Source organism: Zingiber officinale, chromosome 1B (assembly GCF_018446385.1).
Source record: "Zingiber officinale cultivar Zhangliang chromosome 1B, Zo_v1.1, whole genome shotgun sequence".
NCBI lineage: Eukaryota > Viridiplantae > Streptophyta > Magnoliopsida > Zingiberales > Zingiberaceae > Zingiber > Zingiber officinale.
This window is the reverse complement of record NC_055986.1, coordinates 90,012,515-90,032,619: the sequence shown is the minus strand read 5'-3', so window position 1 is coordinate 90,032,619 and position 20,105 is coordinate 90,012,515. Positions and strand designations below refer to the sequence as shown.

General features: G+C 37.5%; 1 protein-coding gene across 1 annotated transcript in view; it reads left to right on the top strand.

The window, feature by feature from the left end:
• LOC122039903 (protein YABBY 2-like) overlaps positions 1–5,507 on the top strand; it is a 60,748-nt gene extending 55,241 nt beyond the window's left edge. The window contains exons 4-8 of the mRNA XM_042599320.1: positions 4,134–4,262; positions 4,351–4,474; positions 4,718–4,766; positions 4,887–4,962; positions 5,412–5,507. Of these exons, the coding sequence (XP_042455254.1) occupies positions 4,134–4,262; positions 4,351–4,474; positions 4,718–4,766; positions 4,887–4,962; positions 5,412–5,507 (474 nt within the window). The remainder of the gene's footprint in view (positions 1–4,133; positions 4,263–4,350; positions 4,475–4,717; positions 4,767–4,886; positions 4,963–5,411) is intronic.
• The last annotated feature ends 14,598 nt before the right edge of the window (positions 5,508–20,105 follow it).

Below are 20,105 nucleotides of genomic sequence, written 5' to 3'. Positions count from 1 at the left end.
GAAATTTAGGGATAAACCCTAAACCATTTCCTTCGACCTTTCTAACGGTTAATTAGGGTTAATTACCTTAACTCCAAACAACCTTTTTGATAAAAATCCTAAAACCTAAATCCATATAACATAATTATTCTACACAACCTAATGATGAATAAATTATCAATAGGTATCAAGATTATACCTAAACATGGATTAATCCAATATTTTCCTAATCCAATACATGAATCCAACTCATCAACACGTAGCAATTACTCTACTTCTTACCTTGATTCAAACCTCTGCTCTTGATCCAACCACTGGTGATGCTGGAACCAATCAATCCACAGAATAGCACCTTGCTGGAATTTGATCAGAATCGAAGGTAGAATCTTCAAGATCACCACAAATCAGTGAGGAGGAGCCAAGACTCGGAAAAGGGCAGAGATCAAACTCAGCAGGCAAGGTGGCGTGGGCACTGGGGTTCAGCAGAGAGGAAGGAAATACAGCCGTGAAAACGGCTAGAACTCGTAGTGGCCCGTGACCAATACCTAGGGCACAGCAACTGGGGCCGGCAGTGGGCAGCGGTGAAGAGGCTAAGGCAGAGGTGGTCGGCGGTGAATCTAGGGCGTGGCTGGCGCCTGCGGTAGACCGGCAGTGTCGGCAAAAGAAGGTGGCGGTGCTAGAGCTCGGGCGCCGGCACAGAGAAGTGACCGAGAGGTGTCAGTGGCGTCGGGGAAAATGCTAGGGCACCGGGGTGGCGTCGGGAGGAAAGAAAGGGTTGAGAAGAGGAGGAGAAAACTGCTCGGTCGGCGGTTAGGGCACCGAAGGTGAAGGTGCGCGGCGGCGTCGGGGAGAAGAAGGAAAGGGTGCGGGGGTTGGCTCGGGTTCGGCGACAAAAGCAAGGGAAAAGAAATAAAGAAATAAAAAGGAAAAGGATATATAAATATAATCTTTTCCTCGCTTAAATCGGGTAGCCTAAATAGGCTTTTCCCGATCCCGTTTTTATCCCCGTCAACTCGCCCGTACGAGCTCTGAAAAATTCCCGAAAAATTTCCAAAAATTCCGGAAAATTCCCTTATTCATATCCGCCTATCTCCGGTATTTTACACTTTTTTCTTTTATTTACACACTAAACTTGTCTAATATTACAAGTTTCAATGTAAATGAATCAAACCAAATCGTATTAATTACCTACAAATAGTCTGAAACCTTCGGGGCAAAACTCAGCAAAGCTTGATAAGATATAAGCCTAATTTCTAGGGTTCATAGATCCACAGTAGTTTTCCTTAAATTTAACTTTTCACAAGTACCAACAGTATCTAATTTGTGTGTCATCGACTGCAAGTACATAATTCACACAAAAGAGGAAATCTGTCTCTGTCTCTTTCTCTATGCATCCACATTTAAAACCCTCTCCTCTCACCTCCACATATTCCTCCATAGGAGAGATTAAAGAAGACCAAATTTCACTTTGCCCTAAAGTCTCTCATCCCCTAAGAGTTTGTGAAATTACATTTCTAAATGCCCTTTGTAGTTTGTAGTGTTGAAAACTTTTTTTTTGGTAATTCAGTCTAGATTTTGCCGAACTAATTTTCAAGATAAACGATATTTCCTTTAGTTTGTCTATAGAGTAAATTTGAAGCACAACTTACACACACTCAGAAGGTGTCCTCAAGAATATTAATCTTATTTGAGATTCGAATTATAATCCTCTTATTGTTCCTCTAAGTATTTTACCAAAACACATTGTAGGAGTACAATCTTCATTTTGTTCCTTTGTTTGTTAGGTCAAGAGCTAGGTTCACTACAATAATGCAACATGTTTGTGGGTGACATTGAAAATCTATTGAGTGAAAACAAAACGAACTTCAAAACTACACGAGCCTAAGACGTAATTTTTAAGCTCCCGGTGTGAAGTGAAAAAAGTTTCTAAAAACCCTAGGAGACAAAGTGAAATGGTTCTCAAAATAAAGAAAGCAAAGGCCAAATGGACTCCTACCCACTCATTCATTTAACCTAGAAGCAATCATATAACATCACCCACCATCCCATCTACCTCTTGAAGCCTTCAGGTGCCCTCGGGATAGGGTTGAGTTGACTAGTGCGGGGTAGAGTTGCTAGCATAGAATAAGGGTTTGAATCTCAGTAAAGCCAAGGAAAGAAATCCTTCCTGCACTAGTCAACTACAACTTCCTGATTTATCTCCTCACAAATGGTCATAGAGTCGACTGTATGAGACCGCTGAGATGACGAATTCTACCTTTTAGCACCATCTTGAAGCCTTCGGTGATCTTGAGGCTTAGCTTCTCCATACATTCCATGAGATCGAGCAATGTGTTGCCCCACTCACACCTTCTTTTTGTTTGCTGTCCTCCAATGCCACCAAAACAAATTTAAGATCAAGAAAGCAATCCTTCTCTTCTCCTATTTATAAACTCACAACTTTACTTATCCTCCGATCCTCCTCTTCCTCTTCTACTTCACAATTAACTCACTCACTGACTCCTCCTTCTCTTCCTCCTTATGCGACATAATTCAGAGATACCGATCACCGGAAATGTCCTCGATGGCCCAATTCACTGCCCCGGAGCACGTTTGCTATGTGCATTGCAACTTTTGCAACACTTTCCTTGCGGTATAATTAATATGTAAACATTTATATTACTCATATAAGAGAGGTCAAAAATATATATTTTTGACTGTATAGTTTTGTTTGATTCTTTTCTAAAAGTTTTATATGATTGATATCGAAATTTTGTGAGCTATATGTATATCTAGGCTGTCACTGTGAGTAGCTATAGCTGATTCAACAGTGTCCTACATATCTAGTTATACTGTGGAAAAACTTGTATATTTATTTGTTTCATTTGTTTTTCATAAAAAGATCTTATTTTTTCTGACATTTTTGTAGCAAAATGATAGTGATCTGACATGAAGATCTACAGATGATCTGACATGAACAAAAATGTAATCTTTTTTTTTTCTTTCTTTTTTTAAGCTTTGAAGTAGATTTTGGCCCAGGAGATTAAATCTTTTTCCATTTCAATCCCTTGAAGATATGTACTTCATTCGTATGTAATGTTGCATATGTTTGAGAAAGACCCTTCAAATGTTCTGTGTGGAATCTAAACCCTAAAAACTCAGCTACCTACTTGGAGATTCTTTGCATGACCTAGAAAGAAGAGATCTTTCTTGGAAGACACAAGATAAGGCCCTAAAAGGTCTTCCCTTAATCAACAAATAATCTTTCTTCAAACAGCACAAGTTCTTTCAATTTCAACTTTCTTTCTTTCTTTATGTTTTTTATTGTTTGATTGATATATAATTCTTTGCTAGAGCTGCTCGCTTGCAATAACAAGAAGCCAGAAGGGCACAGAAATTTAAGAAAAGAGGGCTGAACTGGTCAGAGCACTGCCATGCATTGATGGAATTAAAGCTGCAGCTTTTTTTTTTAGGGTTTCCTGTCTCATCCTTTGAGTTAGAGCCGAGTGACCAAGGAATCCATAAATGTTTGCATTTTTAGTCTTCACAGAGGCTAACGTTGGGGAAAAGAAACATTTCAATAACCCAAAAAAGAAGATTGACATATGAAAAAAAGGATTGCAAAAAAAGAAAGAAAAACATACTGTCTTTTCATCTCTTCTCATATTAATTAGTGTTTGATCTTGATTTCTCTCCATTTATTACCATCCATCCTCTTCTCTTCTCTTCTCCATCGTCTTCAACTTGAGAAGGAGATGGACAAAGAGGAAGTCCTCTTTCATTCTTCCACTCAACATTAAAGGTTGTGATTCCTAAGTTTTTCCTTTTAGTTTTTTCATAGCTATCTCTCATAGATCTCTCTCATAGTTCATTGCTTCTTGGAATTAAATTAAAGAAATACTAGTTTTCACATGTTTTTATGCCCAAATTTGTATATGAGAATATACAACGAGACTCTAACTAAGTTATGTATATGATTTGATCTTTTGTTATTTCTTTACTTTGTTCTACTGTCTTAGACGGATTTATAGGGTTCCTATTGCTAATTGCTTCAAGTGATCATAAGAACTAACTATCAATAAATTCAGATGTTTAGTTTATCGCCTAATTAAATATTGTATTAATATTCTCATTTTTTAAAAAGAAATGAATATTTTCTTGATTAATTTTTCCAGGTTCTTGTGCCAAACAATAGGCTTGTTTTCAACATAATATCTGTGAAATGTGGCCATTGCTCAAATTTGCTTTCTGTGCATTTGGGATCGACGTCATTGCTCGAAACTCTACCTCTCCATGATTTCCAGGTTTAGTTTCATTTAACTTCATTCATTGTTTGTTATTGTGCATATAATTAAGTTAGGGTTTTTCATTGCATATTCATTTGGTGGAGAGGAAATTGAAATGCAGGCCTACGATATCGGAGCTCATAGAAACTGGGTGGAGTGCGGGTCGTCATCGTCCATGTACAATTGGGCTCCGACGCATAACGATCAAGGACAGACTAAACCTATTCGTCGTAAGATCACCATCATCCCCATTTGGCCTTTTAGGGTTTTGCTCCTTCTCTAAATTGTAGAGAAGGTTAAAGTGTTATAGCAATCGAATTTCAAAGTTAGTGGCATTTATTAGTCGTGTTAGAATCCAAAATACAAACATAGATCGATAAAACTTAACGACTTCAATTCCATAGAACACAAACTTTTCACAATTATTTGTGACAAAATCTGCCTGTATATCTAATTTTGTTTTTGTTAATCAGCTCCAGAAAAGAGACAACGAGTTCCTTCTGCTTATAATAGGTTTGTCAGGTAATTAAACCACCAGTTTGGTGTATATAATTAAGATAAATAAATAAATATTTGTTTTACTTATCAAGAATCATTAGTTATGATTGTTCTTTGATATTTATTTATTTATTTCCTTTTCAGGGAAGAAATTCAAAGGATAAAGGCAAACAACCCTAGTATTAGCCACAAGGAAGCATTCAGTTCAGCAGCAAAGAATGTAAGTGAATATAATAATTATAATTAATAAAACAATTAATAATAATATATAAGGACCATATAATATGGTTTATTTTTATGAAAATTAAAATATAGTTTTCATACACTTCACCATGTTAAGGATGTGTGTTTTGATCATATAGTTTAATATATTAATTCATTGCAATATTTCTTAATTACTACATTTTATTAGAATTAGGGTCCCCAAAAAGCACTTAAAATGACATGGGAGAAGTCATTAGCCTTTTTATAATTTTCACTTTCTCCCTTTTGCATTTCTCCAAGTTAATGACAATATTAATGCTCTCTTCTTCCCTTTTCGATATCATGTATAGTAAACACATTTTATAAATATATGTATATATAATAACTAATTCTACAAATGAAAGAAAACTAATTATGATTAGCTAGGAATTATTTTTCTTACTTCAATCATTTATTGGCTTGCAGTGGGCACACTTCCCTCGCCTTCAAATTGGACTAAACCTCGACGAGAACACGAAGATAGAGATTGACAAGGAGAATAATAACTCTATGATGGGTTAAATCTTAAATAAACAGAGATAATTAAATCTCCATTATGGGATTGAATCCATTCTATCTATACATTGAAATGTGAAGCAAGTAGATTCATTATGGGACTTCATAACTTGGTTTTATTTGAAGTTTTAATGAGACTACTCATTTGTATGTGTGCTTGCCATCTTCAAGTTCTTACTAGTGTTGTTTGTAATATGTTGAGTTGTTTGTAGCTCATGAATTGAGAGACTCCATGCACACTTTTCATATTTGTGTGTTTTTAATCAATCACAAATTTACATTAATTAAGGGTTTAAATATTTCAAATAACAATTTTATTATATTAATATATAATCAAGTATCACCTTCCATTTCTCCTTTTATTAACAACCTTAATTATTATACACTTTGCTTGAGTAATTGGATTGATATTGTGTTATATTTTTCATCTTTGGAGACTTTGAAGATTGTTTAGTGATTTGAATTAAACTGTTAGATGGACTTAAACTTGTATAAATCACAAATGTTAATGATTGTTAGGTTCATCTAGCTGTTAAATATACCTAAAGTGATCAAATTCCACAAATAAATATTTAATATATGTTTTGAGGCTTTCAAACTCATCTAATAGTTTTGATTAAAATTTTTACATAGAGTTAAATTGCTCAAAAACTCTAAGCTAAAAGGTTTTTCGATTTGAGTTCTATCGGTTCTCATATCAATTTTTATCAAAATTTCTATCGAGAACAAAATTGATTAAGTTTAATAATTAAACCCTTTTGTTGTATTCCTTAAAGAAATTGTATCGAATAAAACTTAAAAAAAAAAAATCAAAAAATAAACTCTAAAATATTTACAGCTTCAAAATGACTCGTTTTGTCAATTAATATATTATATTAATTATATTATTATTATTATTCAATATTCTAGTATTTAATTTAATTTTTGTTGGTTTTGACGCAGAGAGGTGCCAACAGGATTAATGCCACAGAGAATGAAGCTTCGGATCCATTCCCTTTCTGAAACCATGCATTAAATGAATGTTAGGTTAAAAAAGATTAAGGATGTTCTTTCAAAATAAAAATAAAAAATTAAAAGGGAATTTTATATAGTAGTTATGAACTGATTGATATAACTTATTAAAATAAATTATTCTTTTAATTTAAAATAATTAAAAATATTAATATATGAAGCATTTTTATATAATTTTTTTTTATCAACTTGGTAAATATTATTTAAACTTATCAAAATCACTTTAATTTATCTAACTTATTATAGTAGTTATTAAATATACGGCTAAATGGATGTTATAATATTGTACTAATTATTGAATAGTTAATAACAACTATTTAATAATTGTTATGATAATTTTAAAGTGATTTTAATTAAGTTGTAGTGATTTTTGATAAGTTTATATATATATATATATAATTGGATTCATTTGGATGTGACTAAAGTCATTAGTAAGTTTTAGTCAAAAATACATTGGTGGTGGTACAATATTCAAATTCTAAAATTTTAGACTTAATCAGAGTTAGGGGAGTTCCAAGGATATATTCATATTATTATTGAGTGAATATGATATGTCTAAGTCTAATAGTAAATTTGTGTCAAATTTACTTAAATTGTTGATACAGGAGCTAATTAGAGGTGACACGCTTACTCATCGGTGGCTCGTTTGTTGACATTCTCAGGGAGGATCAATTGACGCCTTCTATGGGAGCACTAAGTTAAGACCTAAACTAGAGTTGTCAGATGGGCCAACCTATAGAGGGACGGGTCGACCCGTGGTGGGCCAGCCATTTGGCTGGGTAGGACGGGGTGGACCAACCCATCATCTTAGCGGGTTGAGAAATTCAACTCAATCCAAGGCGGGTTACGAGTTAGACAAGTCAACCCACAAGCCCATAAAAAATTTAAAAATAAAAATAAAAAAGGTTTCATATGTTCAATGTTTTATTTTGGAAAGGTTTCATCAATCAAATGTATCCAGAAATATATATTTTAAATGTAAATAGACACAAACGAGTACTTATATTTGATGAAAAAAATTATTTTTATTTCAAAATTATAACAAAAAAAATAATAAATTGATATAAAACTTTACTTACATGTGTTTCTTAATTCACGAGTCAATCCAAGCCTGTCGCGGGCTAACCCGCACAGGTCATGGGCCTAGGCTAGTTGGCCAGCAGCAGACTTAGGTTGATAAAATTTCAATCCAATCCACTTAAATTATTTGACGGGGTGGACAAACCCAATGGATCCTACCCAAATTAATAGTTCTAACTTGAACTGAGACGCTAGGATGGACGACACTGGAAGACCCAAAGTCGTCACCATGGCAACAGAGGACTTTGACAGATTAGTAGCTACGATGATGTAGGCAGTATTTCAAGGGCAGCCCAACAAACATTCTCGTCGAGGACCAACCCTCCAACTGAGCCACTGACTCGGTTGGTCGAAGCGCCGCTGGTGCTTCATCAGAGGTTAACCTGCCAATAGGAACGTCGTAGGCTTCTTTCCCTATGTAGATCGATATGTCGACTGTGAGAGAATCTTCCTTGGAATTTTCGGGAGATACCCCTATCAGGATCCTCTCAGGGGAAGTGCCCCCATATCTGGCAGGACAAAGGCCCCTTGAGGTCATTCATTCTCAATAAGCATCCTCCAAGATGAGTTACCGAGACATTTCTGAGCATTACAGATCGGGGAATACAACGACAAAACTTGCCCTGAGGATTATATCTGTAAATTTGAAAAATGTCTCCCTATTACATCAATATATAGGCGACATCAAATGTTGAGTCTTCTTGACAACACTTTCAGGCTCGGTGCAGAGGTGGTTCAGTCATCTCCTCACCTCCTCCATTCAGACTTTCAAGGAATTCAAGACTGTATTCATGCAGCACTTCACTACCAATCATAGATATAAAAAAACCTCGCATGATTTGTTTATCATTAAGAAAAATCCAAAGGAACCTTGAAGGAGTATCTATAATAGTTCAATCGGCTAGCCATGGATGCTCTCCTAGTCACCCTTGAGGTGCAGGTAATGCTTTCTCTCAACCCTGGATCAATGGAGACTTCTAGGAAGCCCCTAGTCAACTTCGACAGACTGCAGGCTTGAGTACTCAAATACGTTCAGGTAGAGGAAGCATAGTTTGCAAAAAGAAAGGAAGTGTCAATCCTAGTCTCTGACCCTACACAACCAGACCACAAAGCTCCCCCTCCTTTATTGCAAAATTGAGAATTCTTGAACCAGAAGGGGGAAAAGGTGGTGCAGATCATGGAAGTGGCCCTGACTCCTATTTCGGACTCCAATCAAGGATTTCCCGAGGGAGATCACTAATATGCCTACCTTCAGTCGGGCACTCACTCCACTCAAGACTGCCACCAATATGTTAGGGAATTAAGACGAGTGGTTGATCAATAGAAAGCCAGTCATAGTTGACTTGGTAAGAGAATCTCCCTTGAGTCGTACAAGCGTCATTGTCATTCTTGTTAGTGTTGGTCCTTTTGGAGGCCGGCAAGAGGGGAGGGGTGAATTGCCCTACAAAATTAAACTCAAACCTTTCTCGGATTTCAACTATATAACATAAACACTTGTAATAAAAAGTAGAGACTAAGTAAAGAAATCATACACCAGAGATTTACTTGGTTTGCAATCAGAGGATTGCTAATCCAAGGAAAGTAAGCGCACTATGATCTCCTCTAGGCTGTAACGACCCGGCCCTCTTGGCCCATTTGGCGACCCTCGATCTCACTTGGTTACCAGGATTCATAAACTCTAATACTTAAGCCTGGAGGTTTAGAGTTCGAATCCTGGGGGAGGCAAAAATCCACTGGCCAGGGGTGGAAAGTCCTAGTGAGTAACGACACGGCCAAGGGTCGTCAGTCGACGACATTAGATGTCGCCAAATGGGCCGACGACATAAGGGCCAACGGTCGACGACATGAGAGGTCGCCAAATGGGCCGCCAAATGGGCCAAGAGGGCCGGGTCGTTACATATGCGGAGAAGCCTCTTTACAACGTTGACAGCACAGATGAAAAGAACACAACTGAAAGCAGAGAAAGAATTGATTACAAGTGAGTTAAACTGAATGTGCAGACCAGTACTATATTTATAGTATTGGCCCGGGCGCCTGGAAGGAGTTCCGGGCGCCCTGGAGGGGATAAAATTCTATCCCCAACTATCAAATCGCGTTTGACGCGATCCTGGTCAAAAGTCAGCTCCGGGCGCCCGGACCCTCAATAGTGCCCGGGGCGCCCGGAATGATTCCGGGCGCCCGGACCCCTTAAGTCAACTTTGTTGACTTTTTGTGGTCCGATTCTACTACTCCGGTTTAGCTCGTTTCGGTCCGGGTCTGTTCGCTCCGGCTCCGTTAGCTTGGGTGATCTCGGCCTTCCGGAATAGGGCTCACCCGAACCCATGTTCCGGCCTTCTCCTCGAGCAGCCTTCCTTCCCGGTTTCTCGTCCCTCGAGCGCCGCGCACGCTCTTCTCGTCCACCGGTGTACTCTTCCGCGGACACCTCGTCCCTCAGACGCACCGAGCCCGTCGGCTCTCTCCCGTGCCGTCCTTCTCGCTAGCCGCGTCTTCCGCTCGACTTCCTGTGTTCCTAAGCTCTTGCACACTTAGACACAAGGGTTAAACAAACGCAGGACCTAACTTAGCTTGTTTGATCACATCAAAACACCTTGGGGTTCCAACAATCTCCCCCTTTTTGATGTGAGCAACCCAAGTTAAGTTAGGGTAACCATATGCAATAAAAATAATTTATATTAAGATAAGTCAAAATATTTTTCAATTGAAAAATTATATAGTACCTCCCCCTAGACTTAACATATTTCTCCCCCTTTGATCACATAAAAATTGGGGTTATAAAAAAGTCTAAGGTAAATTCAAACAAGAACTTTTAAGTGTAAAATATTTAGTAAAGACACTCTTCAGAATTGTTTCAGATAAGAACAGTCATAAGTGTTAAAAATTTAAGTTTAAAACTTATCTCAGCATTCCCAAAAAAAATTTCTAATTAAACAATTTAAGTCAATTTTAAGAAAAAATTATAAGGCAATATAAAAAAAATTCTAAGATAACTCAAAAAATTTCTAAGTCAATTTTCATAAAAATTTCTAAGATAATTAATATTAATTTCTAAGGTAATGTTTCAAAAGAGAATATCTAGTTTAAAAAAAAAATTCTAAGTCAATATACAGAAAATTTTTTAAGTTATTTTTCATAAAAGATTTCTAAGGCAATTTTCAAAGAAAAATGTCTAAGACAATATTCATAGAAAAATTCCTAAGTTAAAAAATATCTAAGTCAATAATTTTCAGAAATTTTCTAAGTCAATTAAAAAAAATTATTTTCCAATTTTTTTTCTTTTTATTTATAAATTAATTTTAAATATTTTCTAACACAAATTGAATAACTCTTTTAAAGCATTAGGTAAATTAAATTAATGCTTTTTCAGTTAGTCAATTAAACTTTTCATTTCGATACTTGACTTCCAGGTCGTGGCGAGGCACTAGGCCTTCTTGGTTATTGGAGCAACAACCACTTCCTTAGACAAAGCCTCATAATGAAATTAGTCGTTTAATTTCCTTGCTGAAAATGCTAAGTCTAATTTTAGATTAAACAGGTTTTTGGAACCCAGTAGAGATTCCTACCTACAGGGTTAACCAAGTATTTCCTAGGTACATAGATTTTTGATATATTTCTAATTTGACTTTGATGAAATCTATAATACCAATTTAAACCTCTATAATTTCTAAAAGTAGAAATATTTGAATTTTTATATTTTTTCAATCTTTCTATTTCTTCTTTTAGTTTTTCATTTTCAATTTTCAATTTATCAAAATCCTCTATAAGACATGATTTTGTTAAAATTCTTTTTGTTTCCAAAATTTCATTTTTTAATTTGATATTTTCATTTTCTAATTTATACATGGATTTCGTCATTGCCTTAATGCCAGAATAAAGTTGATCAGGGGGTAAGAGGCATACCTCACTTACCATATCGGACTTGAAGCCTGAATCTCCCCTTGCTTCACTGCTTTCATCCGAGGTCGCTCCCCCTTCATCGATGCTAGGTTCTGATATACTTTGTCTATCGTAGCTTGCCATTAGTGCTATTCCGGCATATTCTTGAGCTTCTGATTCGGATGAAGAAGTGTCGTCCCAAGTTGCTTTTAGGTTGTGTTTCTTGGGAGACTTCCTTTTGGCCTTCTTGAGTTCTGGGCAGTCTTCTCTTAGGTGTCCCTCCTTTTGACACTGGTAGCACCGCACCTTTCTTCCACCTTTTTGATTCCTTTTATTTTACATTTTAAATTTATTAGATCTAAAAAACTTTTTAAAATTTCTTACCATGTATGCTTCTTGATCGTCTTCGGAGTCTGACTCGAGTTCATCCTTCTGGGTTACGTTCAGTGCCATAGTCTGGGTTGTATCCTTTGTCGTTCCTGCATACCTGGTATCATGCAATTCAAGAGTAGAAAACAACTCTTCTAAAGTGCTTACCTCCAGGTCTTTTGAGATGTAGTAGGCGTCGACGATTGATGTCCATTCCGGATTTCTTGGAAACGCGTTGAGCGCGTATCGTATAGTGTCCCGGTTTGTTACCGTTTCACCGAGGTTCTCGAGACCAGTAACTAGTTCTTTTACCTTTGCGTGTAAACCAGCTACTTTCTCACCTTTCTCCAGACGGATGTTCATCAGTTTGTTGCGGAGGATGTCCCTTCTAGCGAGCTTTGCTTCGGACGTGCCTTCGTGGAGTTCCAAGAACTTCTCCCAAAGTTCTTTAGCAGATAAATAGTTTCCGATGCGGTTGACCTCTTGAGGCGGTAACACGCTCAGCAGGTGATGTTCCGCATGGCTGTTTGCTACCGACTTATTCTGCTCCTTCTTTGTCCAATCGCTCTCTTCTTTTTCTTTTCCATCTTTATCTATTGGAGTTACAAAACCATATTTCATAATAAATCGAATTTCAAAATCTTTTTTTAGGAATACCTCCATACGACGCTTCCAGTCTGCGAAGTTCCCTTCGAATTTTGGTGGGACGATGCTTGGTCCGGCCATCTTGTTGCTTCGATCGACGGTTAGTCCTCTTGAAGCGCCTTGCTCTGATACCACTTGTTGGTCCCTTTGGAGGCCGGCAAGAGGGGAGGGGTGAATTGCCCTACAAAATTAAACTCGAACCTTTCTCAGATTTCAACTATATAACATAAACACTTGTAATAAAAAGTAGAGACTAAGTAAAGAAATCATACACCAGAGATTTACTTAGTTTGCAATCAGAGGATTGCTAATCCAAGGAAAGTAAGCGCACTATGATCTCCTCTAGGCAGAGAAGCCTCTTTACAACGTTGACAGCACAGATGAAAAGAACACAACTGAAAGCAGAGAAAGAATTGATTACAAGTGAGTTAAACTGAATGTGCAGACCAGTACTATATTTATAGTACTGGCCCGGGCGCCTGGAAGGAGTTCCAGGCGCCCTGGAGGGGATAAAATTCTATCCCCAACGATCAGATCGCGTTTGACGCGATCCTGGTCAAAAGTCAGCTCCGGGCGCCCGGAGGGGTTCCGGGCGCCCGGAATGATTCCGAGCGCCCGGACCCCTTAAGTCAACTTTGTTGACTTTTTGTGGTCCGATTCTACTACTCCGGTTTAGCTCGTTTCGGTCGGGGTCTGTTCGCTCCGGCTTCGTTAGCTTGGGTGATCTCGGCCTTCCGGAATAGGGCTCATCCGAACCCATGTTCCGGCCTTCTCCTCGAGCAGCCTTCCTTCCCGGTTTCTCGTCCCTCGAGCGCCGCGCACGCTCTTCTTGTCCACCGGTGTACTCTTCCGCGGACACCTCGTCCCTCAGACGCATCGAGCCCGTCGGCTCTCTCCCGTGCCGTCCTTCTCGCTAGCCGCGTCTTCCGCTCGACTTCCTGTGTTCCTAAGCTCCTGCACACTTAGACACAAGGGTTAAACAAACGCATGACCTAACTTAGCTTGTTTGATCACATCAAAACACCTTGGGGTTCCAACAGTTAGTGCAATCAACCTCTAGGATTTTGATGCCTGATAATATACCAATGTCGAGTCAGGTTGACTAAGGATTAATCCAAACAAGATTTAATATTTGGAAGAGAGAAGTCTAGTCAGGACTAGATGACTAGCAAGGGTAAGTTATAACCAAAGGTTAAATAGGTGAGAAGTCTACTAAATGACTAATCCTAACTGGAGGTTAGACATGTGAGAAGTCTAATGAGTGACTAGTCCTAAATGGAGGTTAGGCAAGTGGAAGTCTTGGTGAATGAAGCCAGAACCTAGTGAGTAAAGCTAAATAGTGAAAGTACTGGTGAGTGAAGTCATGCCCTAGTGAGTGAAGCTAAGTGGTGGAATTCCTGGTGAGTGAAGCCAGACAATGAAAGTCATAGTGAGTGAAGCTAGGTGAGGTTGACTGGACCAGCGAATTCTTAATATTGCTAACATTATTTTACTTTATTATTTTATGCCTATTGTACTAACTCAATGTTGCAAGTAAGTCTTAGTAGATTAGATTGATTAGACATTAAGTAGGGCCAAAGAAAGTCCAAACAAGTCTAGAGAACCAAATGTTTGGTAGGTAAGTGGAGGTAAGCACAAAGGAGAAAGATCTAGTGAGGACGTATTCTCGGTTGAGGGAACAATAGGTGCTGATCCAACTTAGATCAATTTTAAAAGTTTAAGTTGAGGCCATGATTAGATCTTAGTCTTAGTAAGATAGGATCTAAGTCATAAATTTATTTTATTCATGTACTAACTATGTTTTATAGGGTATCTTTGGTATTTAGACTAACATATTTTGCAGGAGCTAAAATGCACAAGTTACCTCGGATGAATAATGTTTGAGGTGCCTCAGAGTTGCGGGGAGGTGCCTCAGAGCTAATGGAGGCCCCCTGGACAGGACGAAGGTGCCCTCATGTTAATAAAGTTTGAAGATAAGGTTTCACTGCGGAAAGGCACCTCGAAGGTGATTAGAGGCACCTCAGAGCGCGTTGGAGGTGCCTCAGAGCTGATAGAAGCTCCCTCACACGGATAAAGATCGTAGTATTTAGTTCAGATAAGCTCTATTGAAGGTGACCTGAAGCTTTGGAGTTGCCTCCAACACTGTTTAAAAGGAGGTCAATGACATCATTCAGTATACACATCTTCTATATGATTCCTTAACTGTTTGGCTGCTCTGACCTCGTATTACCGTTGTGTTGCGATGCTGCTACATCTGACTAATGAAGGCGGACCAACTCCAACACTTGAGCTAGTAAGATGTTAACATGCTTCAATTATCCAAATAAGATATGAACAAACAATCCAACTAATGAATTTAATAGGTTGACTAAGGGTTAATCTAAATAGCTACAACCCACATGGCTGGAATTAAACATAGTGGAAGATAAAACTATTACTCAGCCCACACGGTTGGTATAAACACAAACTACATAGGAAAATAAGATGAATCGTTATACTTTATGCTGGCATGACTTACACAATAATAAAATCCAAAAAAAATGAATAAAAGTGGTCACAAGGTTCAAAACCCAAGAGCAAGGAAAATTATTACAAAATCAAGCCTGGATACAAAGTACGAATAACACAGTGTGAAATAGCAGAGAAAACTCAAATTGTTGGGTTACTTTGGGAGCTAGAAGGGGGTTGGGGGGGGGGGGGGGGGAATAGCTCGTCTCGCTTGTTTGCTTACGTCGAAGAAGATGATATGCAGCTGAAAATCTCACAGCAAAATCACAATGCTAACACAGAAGATTTACTTGGTATTCACCTAAAGATGAGGTGACTAATCCAAGGATCCACACACAAGCACACTCTCCACTAACAAAAACACCCCTTGGAATAATCTGGAGGTGGAGAAACCTCGTATAAACTCACACAAGCATACAACTCAAAACAAAAAGTAAATACATGACAATACAACAAAAAAAACCTTCTTGCTTGATCTCTTGTAGCTTGTAGATGCCTCTGGACCAGTTGAAAAGTACAGCAACACTTGTCTTCCAAAACTCTAGGCCCCGTGAACAGTAGTGGAGAAGATTGTGTGAAGATTTGCAGAGAAGAAAGTTCACCAACGACTTTATACTTTGCGCTCTTAGGGCTCCCAATCGATTGGGCCTTCTCCCAATCAATTGTCATGTCAGATCCACGCAATCTCAGCCATCTAAAGCTCACTACATACGCAACAGTCATATCCCAATTGATCGTCTAATCAATTGGCAGTGCCCAATCGATTGGTTGATCGATTGAGAACCTCTCTGTATTCGTGAGAATATCTCCCAATCGATTAATCGATAAATTGGGCCGCTTTTTCTTGCAACACTCTCCCAATCGATCAGCTGATCGATTGACTAGCCCTAACTTAACTAACCCAAGTCTAGGGTCCCAAACCTAACATCTGGTCAACCATGACCTATTAGAACTCCCTCATGCCTAGCATCTGGTCAACCTTGACTTGCTGGGACTTCATCATCAAGTGTCTGGTCAATCCTTTGACCCGCTTGGACTTTTCTCCCTGTGCCAAGTGTCTGGTCAACCTGGATCCACCTGGATTTCCATGCGTCTGGCTTCACTCACTAAGACTTCCTTACTGCCTAGCTTCACTCATTAGGGCTTTCACCTAGCTTCACTCATCAGGATTTTCCCATCACCAAGCTTCACTCACTAAGATTTTCTATCTGCCTAGCTTCACTCACTAGGGCTTTCACCTGGTTTCACTCACCAGGATTTTCCCATCACATAGCTTCACTCACTAGAACTTTCACATGGCTTCACTCACTAAGATTTCTCACCAATTGTTCGATCAATACTGACCCAGGTATATTTTCATCTTCTGCCAACATTCCTGCTGGACTTCCCTTGTCTAACCTCCAATTAGGACTTCCCTCTGCATCAGTTACTCAATCTATTCCCTAAATTTAGATTTGATGAATAGTATTTCTCTAAATTTAAGGAATGAAACATCTACCCTAAAAATAAAATATTATTTTTTTAATTTCTCTCCTTCCACTCATTCCATAAATATAATAATAAAAAAAAGAAGAAAGAGAATAAAATAATAAAAAAATTAAGGATGATGGAAATTTTAGGGTATTTGATGTAGTGTGTAGTGAAAAGTGATTATCTAAATTTAATAAAGTGGGACATTTGTCCTAAATTTTAGATATATTAATAGGAAAATTGATGTGGATACTCTAATAATAATCAAGGCAAATACAAGTAGACAATATAAACCTAATCTACTGTGATGATGAGGAGGGTGGTCCGGAACTCAGAGAGTGCAACATCTCTATCAACTCAGTGTGACGAGTCTGGTCATCCTCGCGAGAGTTGGACAGGTCCTGTCGAAGATCGGAGACATCCTGTCGCATGTCCCATCCAAGATCAGAAATCTCCTGCCTCGTGTCCCGTCGAAGATCAGTGACATCCTGCCGAAGGCTGGTCACAGTTGACTCAAGGACGATAACTTGGTCGGCTAGAGTACGAGGGGCAGGACGTGCTACGGGGTCACCAAAAAGCACAACCATGAACTCATCCACCCCTGCCTCCTCCCCCTCGACATCTGGCTGTGGCTCGATGTCCGAGTCAAGTTGGTGCTGGGCCAAGACACCTTCATCATTTGTATGAATACCACCTAAATAAAGGTTCCTAGATCCTACCATGTCAAACTAGTCAGAGCTTTGACATTACCTCTGGTGACATCAATACCTAAAGAGGCAATGTATGCAGTCAAGATGTGGCAATAGGGCATGTGAACCCGTCTGCTGGTGATGAGTCCAGCTGAGTAAAGAATGACATGAAAAATATATAAAATAATATCTATATCTAATCTATAATAGAAGGCATATAGTAAAAATGAGTGAAAGGGACGCATCATCGCGACGTCGCGAGTGGTCAACGACAAAATGCAAGAGACTAAGACCCTATAAAGAGCATAGTCCAGGACTCTAAGGGAGACTGACTTAAATAGGGTAGTTGTGGGTACTTGCTCTTCCATAAAAAAATATGAATAGATCGTATTAAGTGTAATGTCCGAGTATGGATCACCAAATGGTGGATCCCTAGGGGGATAGAACTGAAAAGTGCATGTAGATGGATGTAATCCTAGAAAGGTCTGAATGACAGTAGGGGATAGCGTGATATCAGTACCATCTAACCTAGTGGTGTATGTAAAGTCATATATTCTAACTAGGTTGTTGTACAATTCAGCACATAAACCTATGTTAACTGAACTGGTACAATAAACCAAACGCTGCAAACTATAGTAGTTAATGATCTCTACAGCAGGAATACATGAACGCATAAAAAACTATCTATCTAGACACCTAGTCCATATAGGCATATAGATAGTGATGGCAAACCTAATCCTAAGTTCCTCAGTAGGAAACCTAGGGTCAGTACTAGCAATAGAGGGTCCAGTACCAAGATTAGAGCATTTCCTAATTTATCAAGGAAAACTAAACTAAGCATAAAATACTTAAATAAAATAATTTTAAAAAAAATTAGGAAAGGAAAGAAAATTTACTGACACATTGTTGAAAATACTAAAATTGACGATCTCGGTTGTTCCGCAACGGCGTAGTAACCGGAGGAAGAATTTTTTTTTAAACTTTTATTCCTTTTGCGTTAAAGCCTGATGAAGGCCTTTACAAAAAGAGAAAGTTAGAGGTGCAAGGCTATGGGGGCACCCTTGCCACCCCTTTTATAGGGTGGTCCAGGCGCCCGAACAAGGTCCGGGCGCCTGGAGCGGGACGGCGAGGAAGGGCGCGGAGCATGTTCCGGGTGCCCGGAGTCGAATACCAGGGGCGCCCGCCCCTGTTTTTTTTTTTAAAATTTAAGTTTAAGTAAAATTTTAAGTTAATTTGATTTTTAAATTAATTTGATTTGGATGTTCAAGTTAATCTTTAGTTTAAGTTTAAGTTAATTTAGGTTTGATTTAATTTGAATTTTAAGTTAATTTTAATTTAAATTTGATTTAAGTCAATTTAGGTTAATTAAATTTTAAGTTGAGTTTAATTTAATTTTTAAGTTTAAGTTAAGTTTAATTTGATTTTTAGGTTTAAGTTTTTAATTTAATTTTTAAGTATAATTTAATTTTTAATTTTAAGTTTAATTTAATTTTAAGTTTTAAGTTTTTAATTTTAAGTTTTAAGTTTTTAATTTTAAGTTTTATGTTTAAGTTTTTTGATTTAATTTATAAGTTTAAGTTTTTAATTTAATTTATAAGTTTAAGTTAAGTTTAATTTAATTTTTAAGTTTAAGTTTTTAATTTAATTTTTAAGTTTAAGTTAAGTTTAATTTAAATTTTTTAATTTAATTTTTAAGTTTAAGTTAAGTTTAATTTAATTTTTTTAATTTAATTTTTAAGTTTAAGTTTTTAACTTAATTTTTAAGTTTAAGTTGAGTTTAATTTTTAATTTTAAGTTAATTAATTTTTAATTTTAAGTTAATTTATTTTTTAAATTTTAAGTTTTTAATTTAATTTTAAATTTAAGTTGAGTTTAATTTAATTTTTAAGTTTAAGTTTGATTTAATATTTAATTTTAACTTTAAGTTTAATTTATTTTTTTAATTTTAATTTTTAATTTTAAGTTTTAATTTAATTTTTAATTTAGTTTTTAATTTTAAGTTTAATGTTCTTAGTCATCTCACCCGATGTATGTTTTCAATCAGGAAATCCTATAATTTTGTGAGATAAGTTTAGTTCAATTTCAGGGTTTGATTTAACCTTGTGTTAGATTCAAGTTTAACTTTGGGTTCAACAAACAGGCATTTTTTGGATAAACTTCTGGGCTATGGTGAGTCACCTGAACTGTTGGATCGGATGAGTGCGATAAAAGAGGGGGGGGGGAGGGGTGAATATCGCGCTTTCTAAAACTTTTCTTTTTCTTTTAGAAACCAAAGTCGTGCAACGGAAAGTAAAATGAAAGACTAGTTCGTTTACTTCATTCGGAGTCTAGGTCAACTCCTACTCGAAGGCCCGCGATCCTTGACTGCACCGATGGACAATCCATTATAACCCTTCTTTCCAAAATCCTCAGAAAGAAGCAGATCATACAGATACAAAGATATAAGATAGTAACAATCCTACTATCTTATATGAATTTAAATGCAATATAAATAAAATATACCGACGATAGTAAGTAAAGGTTGAAGCTCGGTCGGTACTTCCAAACAGAGTAGCTTGAAAAGATGTAGAAGACTTGTAGCACGGTCCGCTTGCAGAGATGAGCTTTGAGATGATCAAAAAATAGTATTATCAAGCCTCAGACCTTGAGCCCCTTTTTATAAATGTAATTGACGTTCGGTCGACCGATCCTTCTGTTCGGTCGACCAAACCAGCTCCTTCTTTCTTGGTTGGAGTCTGACGCTGATTCGATCTTCGGTATTAACTGGTCATTAAGGGTTCGGTCGACCGATCCTTCTTTTCGGTCAACCGAACATGCTCTTGTCATGTTCGTCGAAATTTGCCAAGATCCACTTTTAATGTTGCATTAATGGTTGATTGGTTCGGTCGACCGATCCATGGGTTCGGTCGACCGATCAGCTTTATTTCCTTCTACTTCTTATCGGTGCTGATTTTGTGCT